The 19870-nt window shown below is 42.6% G+C and overlaps 1 protein-coding gene across 2 annotated transcripts in view; it reads left to right on the top strand.

Annotated features, from left to right (window-relative positions):
- The window catches only part of LOC142906930 (uncharacterized), an 80955-nt gene that overhangs the window by 22116 nt on the left and 38969 nt on the right, over nucleotides 1-19870 (top strand). For both annotated transcript variants that reach the window (XM_076055704.1, XM_076055703.1), the window contains exons 2-3: nucleotides 120-190; nucleotides 1025-1132. In XM_076055704.1, coding sequence (XP_075911819.1) covers nucleotides 130-190; nucleotides 1025-1132 — 169 coding nt within the window. In that variant the 5' untranslated portion in view covers nucleotides 120-129. The remainder of the gene's footprint in view (nucleotides 1-119; nucleotides 191-1024; nucleotides 1133-19870) is intronic.

The following is a 19870-nucleotide window of genomic DNA, read 5'->3' as shown; positions in this document are numbered from 1 at the left end:
CAGAAGCAGCACAATCTGAAAGCGCCGCGATAATGCGGTGACCACCATCTTTTTTCCATGGTTAGCCAAAAGACGCTGCTGCCCAGATGACCGTGGTGCGTGTTTTTGTATTTTGCCAGGTGGAGCAGCATGGACATTACCCTGAGTCATGTTCTGGCGGCTGTCATCTGGCTCGCTATGAGCGTCGAAGGTGACGTTTTTCACTCCACTCCCCGGCTATACGTTTGCGCTCATTTAGCTAGTATAGTATTTTCTCTTGTGTTGCGGTAGTAATGTTCCTGAAGAACACCGCAATTGACAAGACTATACACTACACTAGAGACTACTATACACTAGAATGTACTACTATACACTACACTACCCCCCACACCTCCGATTAGCGCAACGGTTGGACTAAGATAGAGTCCAACCGTAATTATTAAATAGTTATATATAGCTATGTTTTAGCGGAGCTGTAAAAGTGTGTGTGTGTGTTACCTGGACAGTGTCCATCCGAATCTAAATAGATTCCCCGTACCCTGAATTGATTACTCCACTGGTGGGCGTGGTGTACTGTGCAGTCACGTGAGTCTAAGGGCCCAATCCATGGTCATCATTAACTCCGTAATTATACGTGTGATTCGTTACAATAAGCCCATTCCGGCTACAGGTGTCTCTCTACCCGTGGAGATGTTAACTATCTCGCGTGGTATGCAGGAGGTTCGTGAAGTTCGACCCAGACGATGCATGCTGCTGTTATACGTGGAGTTTGCGTCTCTCTATCCCCCGTGGTGGTCGCATGGATTTTTAAGCCGGGTCCTCCGGTTTATCCCTTCACATTTAGAAAAACGGGTTTAGAGTATTTTGCTGATGTAAATTTCCACGTGATCATATCAGTCACTTCGCTGAGTTGCTATCATTTGTGATGGCCAGGTCGCTTCTGAAAAAGAGCTACAACGTAACAACTCAGTGGGGCCTTACACCTGGTAAAAAAAAAAATGGTTGAGTTTAAATACTAATATGCGTCCTTTGTACAATTTCGCAGGACGGCTTAGCTGCACCATTGGAAGTCTTGATTTGGGGATTCCTGAATCAACATTTACCACGTGTGCAGCAGGGCAAGACTCGTGCGTGACGATGGAATTGACTCAGAGTAAGTGCTTCCAGGTCAAGGCTGCTGTATATTTGGTGGATGCATCTATCTCTCTCTAACCTGGGTATGTTATCTCCCTCGACTGGAAAACAATCAAATGTATCAAAAAGGCATCCAAAACAGATCATCTGCCGGTTGAGCTTAACCGAAATGGGGAATATTTTTGAGATCCCAAAAAAATTGTTGACAATTTTAACTTTAATTTTTCTGAAGCTGGTAACCTTTTTGAAAATGTATTGGGAGTCACCCCTGCTCATGCAAATTCCTACACCCCTGTCCGAACATTAAACGAATGTAGTTTCCAGCCAATACACGAAAGTAATGTTCTGAAACAACTATCCTACCTCAAAGGGTCCTACTCTACTGGAGCAGATAGTATTCCCGTCTTTGCTCTACTAACTGTTGGTCACCTAATACAAACCTATAGCCCATATTTTCAACCTGTCATTCAAAGAAGCTTCAGTACCTCTAGAATGGAAACATTCCTATGTTTATCCACTTCACAAAGGGGCCCTAAAGATGATCCAAATAACTACCGACCTATCTCAATTGTCCCCGTTGATGAAAATTTTTGAAAAACTATTGAACTACCAAATGAGCAGTTTCCTGTCCGACAACAATCTATTACATCTAAAACAATCTGGGTTCCGAAAAAAATACAGCACATCTGCTGCATTTGACTCTCTGAATCACATTGACAGTAGCCTTGATAATAAGCAGTACTGTGCCTGTCTATTTCTTGACTTGTAAAAAACTTGATACAGTAGACCACAACACCCTGCTTAGTAAACTAAGTTGCCTCGTTTTTTCCGAAAACGCATTAAAATGGTTACAAAATTACCTCTTTTCTCGCACCCAAACTGTCTTCACAGATGGTTGGAGGTCAAACAGTGTTAAGATAACAAAAGGAGTTCCACAGGGTTCTATCCTCGGCCCCCTCTTGTTATCTCTTTATGTCAATGACTTGGGCACTGACCTGGATCATTCCAGAGTAAATATTTTGCAGATGACACGATACTGATTAATGCTGGCTGCTCTCTGGATGACGTGATTGCCAAGCTCCAGGGTGATTTCAACAAACTACAACATCAGCTAGTTGCTCTAAAACTAGTCCTGAATACCTCCAAAACCAAGGTGCTATGCTTCTCACCAGGACTAAAGCAGGAAGTAATTTTTCCCCAATTACATTCCTTAAATAATGATCAAATAGAGCAAGTCAAGATCTATAAGTATCTTGTAGTCATCCTGGATTCAAAACTGAATTTTGAATATCACATTGATTATATTGGTAAAAAGACAAAAATAAAAATTGGTTTTCTGTATCGACCCAAGCACTGCTTCCCCCCTATGTTCCAATTGGAATTGATAAAAGCTACCATACTGCCTCTACTTGATTCCTGTGACAACGTATATAAATCAGCCCCAAGTACTGTACTGAAGAAGCTTGACTCAATTTATCACTCCGCCTTAAGATTTACATTGAACTGCTTATACAGGACTCACCACTGTGATCTCTACATTGGGTCAAACTTAACATTTCTTATGTTCGACGGCTTGTGCACCAGATCTTATTTATTAACGATGTACTTACAAAAAAATCCGCAGACTACCTGCTGGATCTCCTCTCTATTTCAAAGAACAAATTTGACCTAAGGTCTTCACTCATTTACCAGCTTCACATTCCCTATTGCCGTACAAATGCTGGAGTAAGGGCCTTTGCTATTGATGCCCCTAGGGTCAGGACAGCTATTGCCAATAAACTGCAACTTGAATCACTACCTATGAGATCTTCACTCAAAACTGCTCTAGAGGAGTTGTACACCCCTAGCTGCCACTGCTATTCAGTGGCCTAAAATAAAATAAAATGTTTCGCTCCGGATGACCGCTGTAAATTATGATCTGTGTTTTTGATTTAGTGTGCTGATCCCAAAGGTGCATTGAAAAATGTTGATACTCCTACTGATGCTCCTGCTGTAGTGGAGTGACTCATGCAGCCAGCTATGCTACAGGGTTTTGGTGGTACATGTTGTTTATGTCGTTTATTGTGAAATTTCGGTCACAGTTCTTTGATTTGGCCATGTTTCTTTGTTGTAGTACGGAGTTAGAATGATGGCTTTAATCAAAGTTGTCTTGTTGTTGTTGTTTGACTTGCATCCCATTGGGATTTTTGCACACAGCGTTGGTGTACGGTGCTTTTTCGGGAAGATTTTTTCAGTTTTTCCTGGATTTTTCTGTTAATGTTTTTGATTTTTGTGCATTTTTTAATTTCTGTATCATAATCAAGTTGACATGTGCGTTTCAATTGCTCCAAATAATTATTACTCATGTTGTTATGTTTTCACTTTAGATAAGTAAAGATTGCTCGTCAAGATTTCCAGATGAATGTTGAACTTTCCATAAGAATTTAATACTAGGCTTTTTATTATTGATAGGTGATATTATGTATAATGCATATTCTACACTGCCTAGGACCTTACACCTTACCTTTTTGTGAAATCAGATAGCACTGCCTTCATAGTGTGAGACTTTAGTTTACAAAGGAACACTAGAAGCTCTTTCTTATTAGTTTGTTGGAACTCTTTACAACCTAAATACTAGAATTTTAGCATGGAATCGGTTAAATTATTCCAAACGTGTTACTAATGCATCAAGCTATGTCAACTAACTAAAAACCATCATGATATTGTTAATAGCAAATAAAAATAGCCGCGCTATATTATTAGAAATGTAATCGTATTTTTATTCTTGGTTCTTCCGGTAAAGTTACGTAGAAGGGAAAGAATAAAACAATAAATATATATCAAGCAATTGGCGGGACCCCGGGGTCCCATCATTGCCCCAGGATGGGAAAAACCGCGTAGCGACACGAGTCTTGCCTTACCGACAAAAAAACTAGTGGTCAATCGATTGGCCTCGTCGAGAGCTACTCGGGGCACTAAGTTTCGTAAAAAGTTTAAAAATTACATAAACACGTTAAATTCACTGCCTGGGGGGCGGCGGGCTCGCTTTGGCAAAGAAGCTGAGGATCGACGGCTGACCGGAGGGCGTTGTTGCCGCGCGCGACTGCGGCGGACGCCCGGGCTTGCGTTTGGCCGGTGGGGTGGTGCCCATCGTGTCGATTGCCGCCTGCTGGCGCTTGTTGGCGCGAGTCTGGGCCGGCGGTGCGTTGCTGTCGTCGTCCAACTCAGCGACGAGATTGGGCGGGATGGCTGAAAATAATTATTGACCTGATTTTTGCGGGACCCCGGGGTCTCGCCAAATGATTCAAATGACCACCAAACACTTCATGATTATTTGTCAAGAATTTCATCGGTGCGTTCAATCGAACAATGAAGTGTCGAGTGACTATGACAGGATACTGTTCGATCAATCGTTGTGTGGCATATATGTTGAGTTCATTTGGATCTTTATTGGGTCTTTCATCAGCTACTAAAAGTGATTTGCGCATATCAAGGCAATTCAAATCATTGAAACTGAATCTCGCAAAGTATGTTGGTGGTCCTATTGAACATATTTGTCCGATAAATTCATTCAGCGCTGTTTGCCAATATGCAGCTGATCCTCGAAGGTTGTTAAGGTAGAGATGAAAATATTCTACTCTAGCATCTTGTCCTTGAACCTTCTTTCCACATGGTAAGATGTTGGATTGGATGCGATAATACTCGAACATTGATAATGCGTAGACGAGGTAGTAGTTTCGTTGAAATCGTGTATCACTATGCAGAATTCTGAATTGAAATGAGTCCAATGGAGTGATTCTGACAGCTCTTACTTCTTTGAGTCCATTGATTCTTTTTGGGAAGAGGTAGAACCATGCAAACTCTTCAGCTTTAAATGAATGTGCTTCGTTCAGAATGTTGTTGGTTGTTTTACACCTTATTTAATGAGTATTATCAGAGACTTCGTATTCATCTTCCACATTTGGCTGATGACAATCTATAGAAGCCATGACTGATGTTTGTACAGGCATCGATTCAACTTGTGTACCATATTTTCTTGCAATGCCTATCGCAGATGTGGCGATGAATCTTCTTCTCGCATTCCTGGATCGGCAATGTAATATTTTTGATTAACATCTATGAAGATGATGGTGACGTGAACATTTTTTGAGCCTGTTGATCGTCTGCAGTTCTTCATTGTGTGACACTCAATTATGCATGCTCTGCCATTGCCTGCCGGTGCACCTTTCTGACCACATGAATGTGAATGGGGGAAATAGTACAGGGTGTTTTAAAAAGATGGATCCTATTTGAAATCGCTATATCTCTGCAACCACGAACCGCCCATGAATGAAACTCTTACCACTTCAAAGGGTGGGGCATAGTGTTTCAAATAATTACTGCTAGATGCCTCTCCCAGCGCACTAACAACTCCTAGCCTCAGTCATTCCCAAGACACACTGCCTCAACGTTGGATAGGTCGCACGGGACCCCAAGACTTGGCGCTACACTCTTGGCCCCCAAGATCCCCAGACATCACACCCTGCGACTTTTTCTTGTGGGGATACGTCAAAGACCGTGGTATTTTTGTACCACCGTTAGTGACTAATCTGGATGATCTCAAAAACAGATTCACGGCAGTGGTGACTTCAGTGGAAGAAGACACTTTGAGAGGCATTTGGGACAAATTCAACTATCGTCTTGATGTTGTCCATACAGCAGGTGGAGGGCAGATAGATAATTTATTAAATGGTTAGTAGAACTTGATAACTCATTAAACCGTTTGTAACTTTTTGTGTAATTGTAACATGTTGCTATCGTGAAATATACTGCTTTGAAATTGGGTACATGAGTTTGAGACACCCTGTATTTGTCATCGTAATGCATAATTCCTAGTGATTTGGATCCTGTTATTAGTATGCCAGCCTGATGATTTGTGAACAAATCATTAAAAAGTGATGCCTTGTGAATCACCTTCATTGACTGAGTCTTGTAAACTTCCAACGAGTAGTGTTTGCTCCATCATAGGCTATTGCTTGGAATTGTCAACAAAGTACTCCTGGTGATGTTCTCATTGATCCGTACATTTAACCCTCAATGATTATGTTTGTTAAACTGGGTAACAGAACAATCGATTAATTTCTCAGAGTAACACGAGCATACACGCGACAGGAAAAAGTCCTTAAAAATGAATGTGACGATATTCATACGAACGGCAATAAAGAAACATGTCCCGAAGGCAAAAGTAGACCTCAATGAATTCATTGGTAAGATTATGTAATTAACGAAATGTGTTGTGAGTGCGTGAGTGTGGGGGAGGGTCATACACACGGCGTCCTCGCTCTCTCTCTCGTTCGGCAGCAGCTGCAGTTACTTGTCCACTGCTGAATGAAGAGAGTCGGGACGACGCTCGCCGTCGGTGGTGCGCGATGATTCCGTTGTCAGATAGCGCCCGCAGCTCGTCCGCTGGTCGCCGATCCTCACTTTTGTCTTGGTTCCCAGCTAGTGCTGGTGGGTGCATGTGGGTCGAACCGACGGCGCTCTCAACGGTGCTCTCCTCTTTCTCACGGGCGGCTGGTAAGGGCCTTTCCCCTACTGGATGAGCTGAGTCGGCACAACGCTTGTCACTTGTCCGCTGGCAGCTGACACCCTTGCTCGGTGGCGCTAGTGGCGCTGCTGCGCACTCTCTCCGGCTCCGTGCTCGCTGGCGATGCACGATTGCGCGTGCAGCTGGTTCTCTGTGAGTTGGCTTGGTCGATGCTTGGCGCTTTCCGCCCTTTCTCCAGGTTGATTGCTCGTCACTCTATCTCTCTCCTTGATCGTGCAGCTGCTGGTTGGAAGCTGGTACTCAGTGTAGAATAACTTTGAGCGATACTTCTTCTGTCAGCGCCGAACTCGTACTCGGTGACACATCGCTACTCGGCAAGCCTCGCCATCCTTGGTCGATTGCAGAGTCCCACCCCGGAGCTTTGCGTTGACTTCGTAGACGCGTGGCTTCTGCTGGTGCAGCTCGTTGACGATGTGCCAGTCGCAGGGGCAGGTTCCCGAACACCTCTTACACAACTCTGATAGCTTAGTACAATACAACTTATCGCAATCCTTGACTTTGCAAGCGACACAAAACATCAGGAAAAATTTCGAATAAAACGTTCAGCGATACTCTGTCGGTCCATGCCAAACTCAGCACCGAGCATCACCTTGCCAATCTTCTCTGCGACACACAACACCCATTGTTGATCTCTAGGCCATGCCCCAGAGTCTGCCCGTCGCAGTACTCTGAATTGTGTGTATCGTGTCACTGTTTATATCTGAAATTCTCTCCTCTCGGCTCGCCTTCTCACAAAGGACTAGAATCCCTTTGATTTCGCTCTTTACTGTGGGGGCAGTTGTTCATCCGGGGTACGTGTGTGTGTGTAGTGTATGTCCTAATTTATTAAGCAATCTGTTAAGTCTCACCCTGGCCTGATTCCTTTCCCCCTCCTTAAGCCACCTTTTCATCCGTGGAAAGCAGATGATCCAAAATTGCCCTTTTGTGTTTTTCTAGTTTTTCAACTTGTAATAATTATTTCTGGAGCAGTGGTTCTTAACCTTGTTGGAGGTACCGAACCCCACCAGTTTCATATGCGCATTCACCGAACCCCTCTTTAGTGAAAAATAAAATGTGATTTTTTTCAAATTCAAGACATAGATATGTTTTTTACTGGTACACAAAATGAGCCGTGCATGAACATTACCTTGTTCAAAGAATAAAACCAACACAATGCATAAACTCACAACAAATTACATACCTGGAAATCAATGTGACTTCTGCTGTTGCCTTTGAGAGATCAGTTCAGATATGCGTGGCTTCACCTTGGCAAGTGCCACTCTCATGTCATTTTCACAGCAAAGTCTGTTCCTTTTCTTCGTTTTTATGTCCAGCATCCTCGAAAAGGATTGCTCACAAAGATATGTTGTAACAAATGGTATAAAAAAATCCAGGGCTTTCTTAGCAATAACTGGATACTTGTTCATTTGTCGACACCAAAACGTTGAGAGCGTTGTTGTTCTGAAGAGTTTCTGTTGAACCTGGCTCTGCTGAATTTCAATGATTTCGTCGAGGAATTCATCATTGACATCTGCTGTTTCAACAGCAAACGTGAACGGCTGTCTCACCCATGCTGGATATGACTCTCTTGTAGGGAAATATCCATCGAGAGACTTTGCAAGCTCATCTAAGTGCGTGGCAATTGTTTGCTTCAGTTCCGTGGATACAGAAATATCTCCGATTCCAGACACATCTTCGATCTTACTTGCACAGTCGTCCAGAAGCGGGAAGTTTGCGAAGTTATTGTTCTCTGTTCGTCGTTTCCATAACGGTAGCTTTTTTTGAAAAGCCTTCAGGTGTTCTTCCGCTTCCATGATATTGACTCCACCACCCTGCATCTGCTGATTGAGATGATTGAGAGCTGCGAATATATCAGCCATGTACGCTAAAATGAGAATGAACTCAGAATTTTTGAAGCAATCTGCATGGCAGTGTTGGTGCTCTTGCAAAAACAGGGCTAATTCCACACGCATGGCAAAAACACGATTCAGCACCTGTCCCCGGGATAACCACCGAATATTAGAATGGAGCAGAAGTACCTCAAATTCAGAGCCCATTTCTTTACACAGCTCACTGAAGATGCGGTGCCTCAGAGCACTTTTTCGCACATAGTTCACACATTCCACCACAGTTTTTAATACTTCTGCCATTTTTGGAGGTAAGGTTTTTGTTGCCAACGCATGCCTGTGCAGAATACAATGCGTCACAATGATGTGTGGTGCATCGGCCTTTACTAGCGCACCAAAACCAGACTTTCTTCCCAGCATGACTGGAGCTCCGTCCGTACAAACTGCAGAAACCATATCCCATGAAAGATTGTTGTCTCTGAAGAAGTCATCCACAAGCTTCTTCACATCGGCTGCCTTCGTTGTTGTTGTAAGAGGCTTACAAAATAAAAACTCTTCTTTTATCATGTCGTCTTTCACATAGCGTACAAAAACAGCAAGCTGGCTTAGATCAGAAACGTCTGTGGTTTCGTCGAGTTGAAGGCTGAATTTTGCCGGGCTTGAAATCAGATCCGCGACTACTTGAGCCAAGATGTCTTTACTCATGTCTTCTATTCTGTCACTGACGGTATCATTTGAAAGGGGAATTTGGGATAATTTACCTTCGGCCACTGTTCCGAGTATCAGATTCGCCATTTTTAATGCAGCTGGTTTCACAAGTGTTTCACCAATGGTGTGTGGCTTGCCCTGCTTTGCGATCAGGTAAGCAACTTCGTACGATGCTGTCAGGATCGGTTTGTTAACAGGTACAAATCCAAGAGCAGGCAGAGTGGCCCTTTCATCGAATCTGGCTCTCTTCACCCTGAATTCAGCAAGTGTTGTGTTCTTGTATTCCCCGTCTCCATGCAGCTTCAAGAAGTGTTCCTTTAGTTTTGCCGGTGCAAGACTAGAGTTGCTCAACTTGGCGTTGCAAATCATGCAGATAGGACGCTCACTCCCATCACGTTCCGTGATACATGAGAATCCATGTTGTACATATTCGTCCGACCACTTTCTTCTTTTGCCCGACATAGTTAGTATGGATAAAATATTAAAGAAATCACACGACGTACGACAACAACAGTCACACGTTGACTACTGAGTACACACTAAATTCCCCGCAGCGCTGATTGGCCAAGCAGTGTAGCATGATCATCTGCAGCCAGTGATGGCCAAGCGGCCCGTGTGTGTCATCACAAATTTACACAATAATTCAAGTGTGTCCGGACCTCCGTGGCGGGGGCTCTGCCGAACCCCTGAGATCGACTCACCGAACCCCTGGGGTTCGATCGAACCCAGGTTAAGAACCACTGTTCTGGAGGGAGGGAGGGGCTTCCCCTGTCAGGTCGCGTTCCCCCCCCCCGTTCCCTCGCGGTGGGGTGTTACATCTTCTTCTCTCTCACAGAGAGGGGCACTGGCCTTTGAAGTCGTTTCTCTTGTACTGTTTGGAAAAAATATTATTTTATCTCTTATAGCTTGATACCATACCACTTTTGTAGTGCTGATTCTGTAAGTAACTCAAGGTATATACTTAGCTCTTTCGGTAAAGTCACGTTGAAGGGAAACAATAAAATAATAAAATATATTAGAATTTTTATTGTTTTACATATATTTTATTATTTTATTGCTTCCCTTCAACGTGACTTTACCGAAAGAGCTAAAAATATGAATTACTGCAGTCACGAAAGCTTTAAATCAAAACTCAAGGTATGTTTGTAGCAGTGTTTACTTTCATCGTGGTTTGGAATTCCTTCATGGTATTTGATTTGTCTTTTTAAGGGGAGATGCCCTTTGCATGCGTATGCAATTTCTCGCTATCCCGTGCTGCTGGGAGACAAAGGCGTTTGGGAGTCTCTCTCTATGGGATACATTTTATCTTGGTCACGTGTGATTGACCTCTTTCGCCTTTTTAATTCTTCTGGATGACCCTCGGTCTAATACTTCATAATTATGATTTGGTTTATGTTTAGACAGAATTCATTCTTTGTTCTTTCGGTAAAATCACGTAGATATAAGAATAATAAAATTAAGGTGAATAACATTAGTGTTAAAATAATATATGAGAAATAATAACCCACGAATCTGGTTTTTCATCGGAGTGTGTGAGTCTATGATGTTCACTTATTCTTGTCGCTAAGTTTTCAAACTTTTACCGTTGTGTTAAGAGAAACAAAAACAATTAAAAAAAACGTTACCTGTTTAGTGGCGCCTGCTCTCTGTACTCTTTTGAGGTGGCCTTTTGAAGTCGTGTAAAGATTCCCCAGAATCTCATTAGCAAACCCCTTCTTTTTTTACCGTGATTTTTTAATTGCATTGTATGGCTTATCTCCGGCTGCCTGGCCCCGAGTGTGAAAGGCAGCTGCTGTGTGAGGGGACGGGGGTTCGCATCACCCCCTTTTGCCCCAAGCGACACCGCGATTGATGAAAAAAATATAGGCAGAATTATTCTTCATATATATTTTTTTGGAAAAAGGCCTATATATACAACAGCAGTATAGCAGCTCTTACAATATTTGCCAGCACCATTGTACAACATTGAACACCTGCATTGGCCAATGTAAACACATCTTCATTTGCCTGATACCGTGCAGCACGAACAATTCTAGATCTTTAATTGATTGCCATGTAAGCATTAGCAGGTTTCGATTTAAAGCTTTCATGACTGCAGGGATTCATCTTCTTGGTTTTTTCGGTAAAGTCACGTAGAATGGAAATAAAATAATAAAACTAAAACATAATAAAATTAAATTCTCACGCCGTTTCAGCCAAAACACAAGTAGCCTTCCTCAGGTGAAGAAACAGAACTGTCAGGACGACAGCGCTTCAATGAACACTGCTAAGCTTGGCAGCATCTTTTAAGCTGGGTGGGAGGAGCAGAGCGCCTTGACAAAGGAGTTTACATATCAACAGAATAATTTAGCATTGAAGTAGCTGTGGTAATGTGTTGGATTAGCAGGGTGTTACAGTCAGAAATTAGCATGTAACTGGGAGATTAGCATGATGTTAGAGTGAGAAATTAGCATGTAACTGGTAACTGAAGTAGCTATGTGAAAGTCAGAGTTTACATATCAACAGAGGCATATAGTATATTGACAATAAAGAACTGCAAATACCTAACTATCTTCTTTGGTTCTTTCGGTAAAGTCATGTAGAATGAGAATAACATAATAAATTGATAAAATAACGCGATAAAATTCTCACGACGTTTCAACTATCATAAAATAAAATAAGCCAATGTGAAAGAACTAAGTATAAACTACATCAATATAATAAATGTACTCAATATATTATTCAATAAGTTGAGCTATTAACATAAAGTAACTGGGTATACACTACACTATATAATGAATACCATATAGTAAACTGATAAAAAACTAAAATATAAACTACATCAATGTTATCAATAAACTCAATATACTCTCCAATCAGCTGAGCTACTAACAATAAGTGGTTATACATTACAATTCTATGTCGAAAAAAGTGGCGGTTTCTTTTTTCTTTTCAACGTTAGCACCACAGAAAGCGACGAGCTTTGTTCAGACGAACGAGTCCATCTATGCTCGGAACGGAGGAGGGGGAGAAACAGCCACAATGCGCTGCTCTGTCCTGTGTTGCGTTACAACTATGCTATAAATTTCGATTTAAAGCTTCCGTGACTGCAAGGATTCATCTTCTTTGGTTCTTTCGGTAAAGTCACGTAGAATGAGAATAAAATAATAAATGGCTAAAATAAAATAAAACAATAATATTCTCACGACGTTTCGGCCACAGCACAAGCGGCCTTCATCAGGTGAAGGGGACGAGACTGTCTGGAGGACAGCGCTGGAGTGACAAAGAAACGCTGAGATCACGACCTTTAAGCTGTGTGAGAAGAAACAAAACGCCTTGACAAAGGAATTAGCATATAATTTAGCATTGAAATGGCTGAGTGATTAGCTTGTGACTGGTCACAGAAAAGGCTATGTTAAAGTTAAAGCATACACATCCGCAAAGGCACCCCTTGACAACGGAATTAGCATAGAATTTAGCATTGAAATAGCTAAGGTAAAGTATACACATCCGCAGAGGCACTCCTTGACAAAGGAATCAGCATAGAATTTAGCATTGAAATAGCTGAGTGATTAGCTTGTAACTGGTCACAGAAATAGCTATGTTAAAGTCAGAGCATATACATTCACCGAGGCACCTAGTACAAATCAAACAGGATAATTTAGCATTGAAATAACTAGGCGAATTTAGCATTGAAATAACTGAGTGATTAGCTTGTGACTGGTCACAGAAATGGCTATGTTGAAGTTAAGGCCTACACATCTGAGCTATTCACAGCAACTGGGTATACAATACAATATATAATTAATACTATATAGTGAACCAATAAAAAATACTAAAATATAAATTACCTCAATGTTATCAATAAACTCTATTCTCCAATCAGCTAAGCTACCAACAATAAGTCGTTATATATCACAATGCTATATGGCGAAGAATGGGTGGATTCTTACCCTCAACTTTAGCAACACGGATAGCTACGGGTCCCATTCAGACGGACGAGTTCATCCATGGTCGGAACAGAGGAGAGGGAGAGAGACAGCTGCGAGGCGCTGTTATACTCCATGTTGTAAACCATACCATTAACCGTGGTGTGAGAGGTATTAAGAGTCAATGCCAGCGAAAGAGCTGCGGTCTGAAGGTCATCGTAAAATACAATTAATTAAGAACGGAAATGGTTCAAAACATCTTTCCAATGGTTACTAAGCCAGAATCCATCTTCTCGGTTGAAATTGTCTCTGTGCTTGTATATGTGAATGGCCTCATGAACGAATCTCTCATGGTAGCCGGTTGGTTTGCAAAGAACCTCCGTCTTGGATAAGTCAATGTCATGTGAGCCCACTGAATTGTAACAGTGATCTGCCACGGCAGAGGAGTTCGTTCTACCGTGTTTCAAGTCTGCTTTATGTTCGCGGATGCGGTCCGAGATATGTCGTTTGGTTTCTCCAATGTAGCTACTACCACAGAGGCACTTTAGTTTGTAAACGCCCGGGTACTGTATGTCTGGAACCGCATCTTTTACAGATGGAACTAGGTCACGGATTTTATGTACTGTGTTGAATCGGACCTGGATCTTGTGTTTATTCAGGATTTTGGAGATCTTTTTAGTGACCCCTGCAATGTAGGGTAAGGTGATGGTTTTGAGTGGCTCCACAAGAGGATCCTTCTTCATGACTGGAGTGATGGCTTTGCGGATTGTGTAGTCCAGGGGTCGGGAACCTTTTTGACTAAGAGAGCCATGAAAGCAAAAAATTTGGAAATTTATTTCAGTGAGAGCCATATAATATATTTTAAAAGTGAATTCAACTAAATATCAGTATAATAAGCCTCTGAATTTATTCTTTTAAATAATGTTGTTATAACACTCACCATTAATGCGACTTCTGGTGCTGCATGGATTTGCTGATGTCTTTGTAGTCGGGTTGGTACTTGGTGAGGTTAAGCTTCATGCAAGCGTTGAGGCTTTCATCCGTTAAACGTGATCGTAGGTTGGACTTGATGTTTTTAAGATGTGAGAATGACTGCTCACATGCATACGTAGATCCAAACATGGTCAATACAGCAATACTCACACGCTGCAGTGTGTGGTATGTGACAGGAAGCGCGTTCCAAGTTTTGAGAATCAGCTGGTCTTCGGGTTGGAGTTTTTTCATTTCTGTCCACATGTGCTTGCTCGCCAACTCCGCTTTCTGTCGTGTGATTCTTTCCAAATCTTCATTCAGTGACTTGAACTTATTCACCCACATGTCTGAGGCCTTCAGGTCAGCCACTTCTGCTTCAAAATCTCTGACGGAGACACCAGGGATGTAATTCAGGTCGGCTGTGTTCAGTGAACACTCGTTTGGATGGGTGATGAACTTAAAAAGACGAGTGTGCTCACGAAATTCTCCAAAGCGTGCTTTGAAGGACTGTAGGAGACTGGATGTGCAGCCAGCTAGCTGGTGGAGATCAAGGTTTTGAATGGGCTCACTTGCTGTGCATGCATCTTTAAATTGGCTCAGTTTTTCAAAATGTAGTAAACGACCTGTTTCAAGATCCGTGATGAAAAGCTCCAGCTTGTTTTCAAAAGCAAATACAGCTTGTTGAAGGGATAACACTGTATTTCCAATGCCTTGCATTTTCACATTGAGCTGGTTCAGATGTTCAGTCAGATCTACGAGATAGTAAAACTTGAGGAGCCACTCGGTGTCGGCTAGCTCAGGATGCCCGACGCCTTTCATTTCAAGGAAAGTCCGGATTTCGTTCAGGCAAGCCGCAAAACGGCTAAGCACCTTCCCTCTTGACAACCAACGCACATTGCTGTGCAAAAGCAGACCAGGATAGTTAATTACAACTTCATCCAGCAGTGTTTTAAACTGGCGATCATTTAAGGCTCGGGCAACAATAAAGTTGATCACACGAATGACCAGCGACATCACTTCGCCAAACTGCCTGTCACACATCTGAGCACAAAGTGCCTCCTGGTGTATAATGCAATGGAAACTTAGGATGGGTCCATTTTCATGTTCACGGAGAAGCGCCACAAATCCTTTGTTTTTCCCCACCATACACGGAGCACCATCAGTACACACTGAGAGAAGTTTATCCATAGGTAGACTTTTTTCTTGAGCAAACTCCATGAAAGACTTGAATAAATCCTCACCTCTTGTGGACCCTTTTAATGGCAGAACAGCAAGACTTTCTTCGCGCAGTGTGTCACCAACAGCATATCTTGCAATCACGCTGAACTGCGACAAATGGCTCACGTCTGTTGACTCATCCAAAGCCAGAGAAAAGAACGGCGCTGCATTTATGTCCTTCACTTGCGTTTCCTCCACTTTGTTTGCCATCACGATGGTACGATCATGAACAGTTCTTGCCGACAGAGGCATGTCTTGTATCCGTTTGATTATCTTGTCTTTGTTCGAAAGATCATCAAAAAGTTCATTGGCTACATCCAGCATGAACGTTTTAGCATACTCGCCATCTGTGAATGGTTTTCCGTTCCTCACTATTGCTAAAGAACCAGCAAAGCTAGCCGAATTATAGTCACCTTGCCGGGTCCATACGCGGAGTTGCTGCTGGCTAGCTTGCACCCTGCTCAGAAGCTCTTGGCACGCTTTCTTTCTGCTGTCTCCCGCAGGGTATTTTGATGCAAAGGTAGCGTGGCGCGTGTCGAAGTGCCGCTTTACATTCGACCGTTTCAACGATGTAATTTTGTCATTGCAAATTAGACACACCGCAGAACTCGCTCTCTCCACAAAGGCGAATTCTTCGGTCCATTCGTCCTGAAATGTACGATACTCGTCGTCTTTTTTTCTTTTCGCCATCTTCTTCGTCGAAGGGTTAGCTTTGAGCTAATGACCGAGCAGACGCAGTCTCAGACTGATTCAAAAGGGGGCGTTTACCTGTTTTACCCAGCAACGGCAAACGTAGGCCAGTATCATCCAATTAAAATAATGGACAATTGCTCCTGCAGCCCTGAACAGGACATGCGCAGTGAAAAATCGATGGATGGATTAAAACAAGTGAGAATATTTTGTTTTATCTGCGAGCCATATGCAATCATCAAAAGAGCCACATCTGGCTCGCGAGCCATAGGTTCCCGACCCCTGGTGTAGTCGGAGTAACCATTAGCCCTGAGAGCCTGGTGTACGTGCTTGAGTTCACTGGTAATGTGTTCCTGGTCGGAAATGCATTGGGCTCTATGGTATAGAGTCTTGATGAGGGAGTTCTTCTGGGGTGGATGGTGGTGGGAATCCGGTTTCAAGTAAGCATCTGTATGGGTAGCTTTCCTGTAGACAGAGTGGCTCATTGAACCATCATGTCTCCTTTTAATTAAGACATCCAAAAAGGGTAGTTTGCCATGTTTTTCGACCTCCATGGTAAATCTGATGGCTGGGTGTATGGAATTGATGTGGTCGCGGAATTGGTCTAGAGCAGGCTGGCCATGTGGCCAGATGACAAAGGTGTCATCCACGTATCTCTTCCATAAGGTCGGGCGTAGAGTGGCAGTCTGGATGGCGTCAGTTTCAAATTTTTCCATGAATACGTTGGCTACAACCGGAGATAGGGGGGAGCCCATTGGGGTGCCCTCAGTTTGTTTGTAGAAAGTTCCATTCCAGGTGAAGTATGTGTTGGTTAAGCAATGTCTCACCAGGGGGGGTACATCAGTGTGCAGTCCTTGATGAACCAGGTCTTCAATGATAGCGATGGTGTCAGGTACCGGGACTTTGGTGAACAAGGACACCACATCAAAACTGACAAGCAGGTCGTCTGGGGACAGGGAAATGCCTTTGATTGTCGATACCAGGTGAGTAGAATTTAGTACCGCAGAGGTGGTTTTCCAGTGAAAGGTCGCAGTATATCAGCAAGAAAACGTGCCAGTTTATAGGTGGGGGAGTTGATAGTAGAGACGATGGGACGAAGGGGTGTATCTTCTTTGTATGTCTTTGGAAGGCCATATAATCTTGGTGTTCTGGCAGCAGAGGGTTTCAACGAGAACTGTTTGGTCTCATCAATGAATGCTGTTGAATCAGAGATGATTTTGTTCGTTTTGGTAACCAGGCTGTTGGTGGGATCTCTTTTTATTTTTGTATAGCTGGCATCGTTGAGTAGTTCTTGAATTTTGTTGTTATATTCTGTGTTGTCGATGATGACAGTGGCATTGCCCTTGTCGGCTGAGAGGACGACAATATCATCTCTTTCTTAATTGAGATAATTCAAAACGTTCGTCTTTGCTGATGTTGCTGGGTGGCAACTTAGCGTTTTTGAGGGTTGCAGCGATTTCAGATCTTGCTACGTCTGCAGCGATGTGACTCAAGCCCTTGAGTGCAACGTCGACATGGGCAATGATATCGTTAACCGGTAAGTGTCTCGGTGTGACAGCAAAGTTTAGACCTTTAGCTAAAACGGATTTCAGACCATCAGGAATGGAACTGTTACTGCGATTAATTACGACTTTGTTGACGTCTATCTTTTCGGTGTGTGGATCCGATTTTTTGCTGGAGAGGTGATTGAATTTGGAAATCAAATTGTCCCTACATTTGGTCGACATAGTGGCAGCCGAAGAGGTAGTCATATTGTCTACATGTTCCCAATCCGATGTAGACATTGTTGCTGTCAATGTTAAGTGTGATTTGTAGAGTGTCTTGTCTAACTGATCGAGTTCGGTGCGTGTAAGTCTGATTTTTTCCGAGATAAGAGCGAAGCTAGTTCTAGCTAGAATTCGTTTTGCATTGAGAGAAGTTGCAACAGCAGAGGTTAGTGTAAATGCGGTTGGTATTACCTTAGAGTCGCGGCATCTCTTCAGAAAGGTGAGAGACTCGATTAGTTGAGCCTTCTTATCCCGGAGTCTGTTGAATGATCTTAAGGTGGTGTGGAATCCCTCTCCGTAGAGGCGGTTAAATTTCGATTTAAAGCTTTCGTGACTGCAAGGATTCATCTTCTTTGGTTCTTTCGGTAAAGTCACGTAGAATGAGAATAAAATAATAAATTGATAAAATAAAATAACACAATAATATTCTCACGACGTTTCGGCCACAACACAAGCGGCCTTCATCAGGTGAAGGGACGAGACTGTCTGGAGGACAGCGCTGGAGTGACTTTACCCAATAGAACCAAAGAGTATGGATCCTAGCAGTCACGAAAGCTTTAAATCTAGAAAGGATCCTCTTGTGGAGCCACTCAAAACCATCACCTTACCCTACATTGCAGGGGTCACCAAAACGATCTCCAAAATCCTGAATAAACACAAGATCCAGGTCCGATTCAACACAGTACATAAAATCCGTGATATAGTTCCATCTGTAAAAGATGCTGTTCCAGACATACAGTACCCGGGCGTTTACAAACTAAAGTGCCTCTGTGGTAGTAGCTACATTGGAGAAACCAAACGACATATCTCGGACCGCATCCGCGAACATAAAGCAGACTTGAAACACGGTAGAACGAACTCCTCTGCCGTGGCAGATCACTGTTATAATTCAGTGGGCTCACATGACATTGACTTCTCCAAGATGGAGGTTCTTTGCAAACCAACCGGCTACCATGAGAGATTCGTTCATGAGGCCATTCACATATACAAGCACAGAGACAATTTCAACCGAGAAGATGGATTCTGGCTTAGTAACCATTGGAAAGATGTTTTGAACCATTTCTGTTCTTAATTAATTGTATTTTACGATGACCTTCAGACCGCAGCTCTTTCGCTGGCATTGACTCTTAATACCTCTCACACCACGGTTAATGGTATGGTTTACAACATGGAGTATAACAGCGCCTCGCAGCTGTCTCTCTCCCCCTCCTTTGTTCCTACCATGGATGAACTCGTCCGTCTGAACGGGACCCGTAGCTATCCGTGTTGCTAAAGTTGAGGGTAAGAATCCACCCATTCTTCGCCATATAGCATTGTGATATATAACGACTTATTGTTGGTAGCTTAGCTGATTGGAGAATAGAGTTTATTGATAACATTGAGGTAATTTATATTTTAGTATTTTTTATTGGTTCACTATATAGTATTCATTATATATTGTATTGTATACCCAGTTACTGTGAATAGCTCATATGTGTAGGCCTTAACTTCAACATAGCCATTTCTGTGACCAGTCACAAGCTAATCACTCAGTTATTTCAATGCTAAATTCGCCTAGTTATTTCAATGCTAAATTCTCCTGTTTGATTTGTACTAGGTGCCTTGGTGAATTTATATGCTCTGACTTTAACATAGCTATTTCTGTGACCAGTTACAAGCTAATCACTCAGCAATTTCCATGCTAAATTCTATGCTAATTCCTTTGTCAAGGAGTGCCTTTGCGGATGTGTATGCTTTAACTTTAACATAGCCTTTTCTATGACCAGTCACAAGCTAATCACTCAGCCATTTCAATGCTAAATTATATGCTAATTACTTTGTCAAGGCGCTTTGTTTCTTCTCACACAGCTTAAAGGTCGTGATCTCAGCGTGGCTTTCTCACTCCAGCGCTGTCCTCCAGACAGTCTCGTCCCCTTCACCTGATGAAGGCCGCTTGTGTTGTGGCCGAAACGTCGTGAGAATATTATTGTGTTATTTTATTTTATCAATTTATTATTTTATTCTCATTCTACGTGACTTTACCAAAAGAACCAAATAACTATGCTATACCTTCCAATCTAAACTACATTAAGAATAGGGTTTTTCCCCTATTTCTGGCAACAA

Source organism: Petromyzon marinus, chromosome 72 (assembly GCF_048934315.1).
Source record: "Petromyzon marinus isolate PM22_M1 ecotype Great Lakes invasive population chromosome 72, UKy_Petmar_22M1.pri1.0, whole genome shotgun sequence".
Classification (NCBI taxonomy): domain Eukaryota; kingdom Metazoa; phylum Chordata; class Hyperoartia; order Petromyzontiformes; family Petromyzontidae; genus Petromyzon; species Petromyzon marinus.
This window is presented reverse-complemented; position numbering and strand designations above follow the sequence as displayed.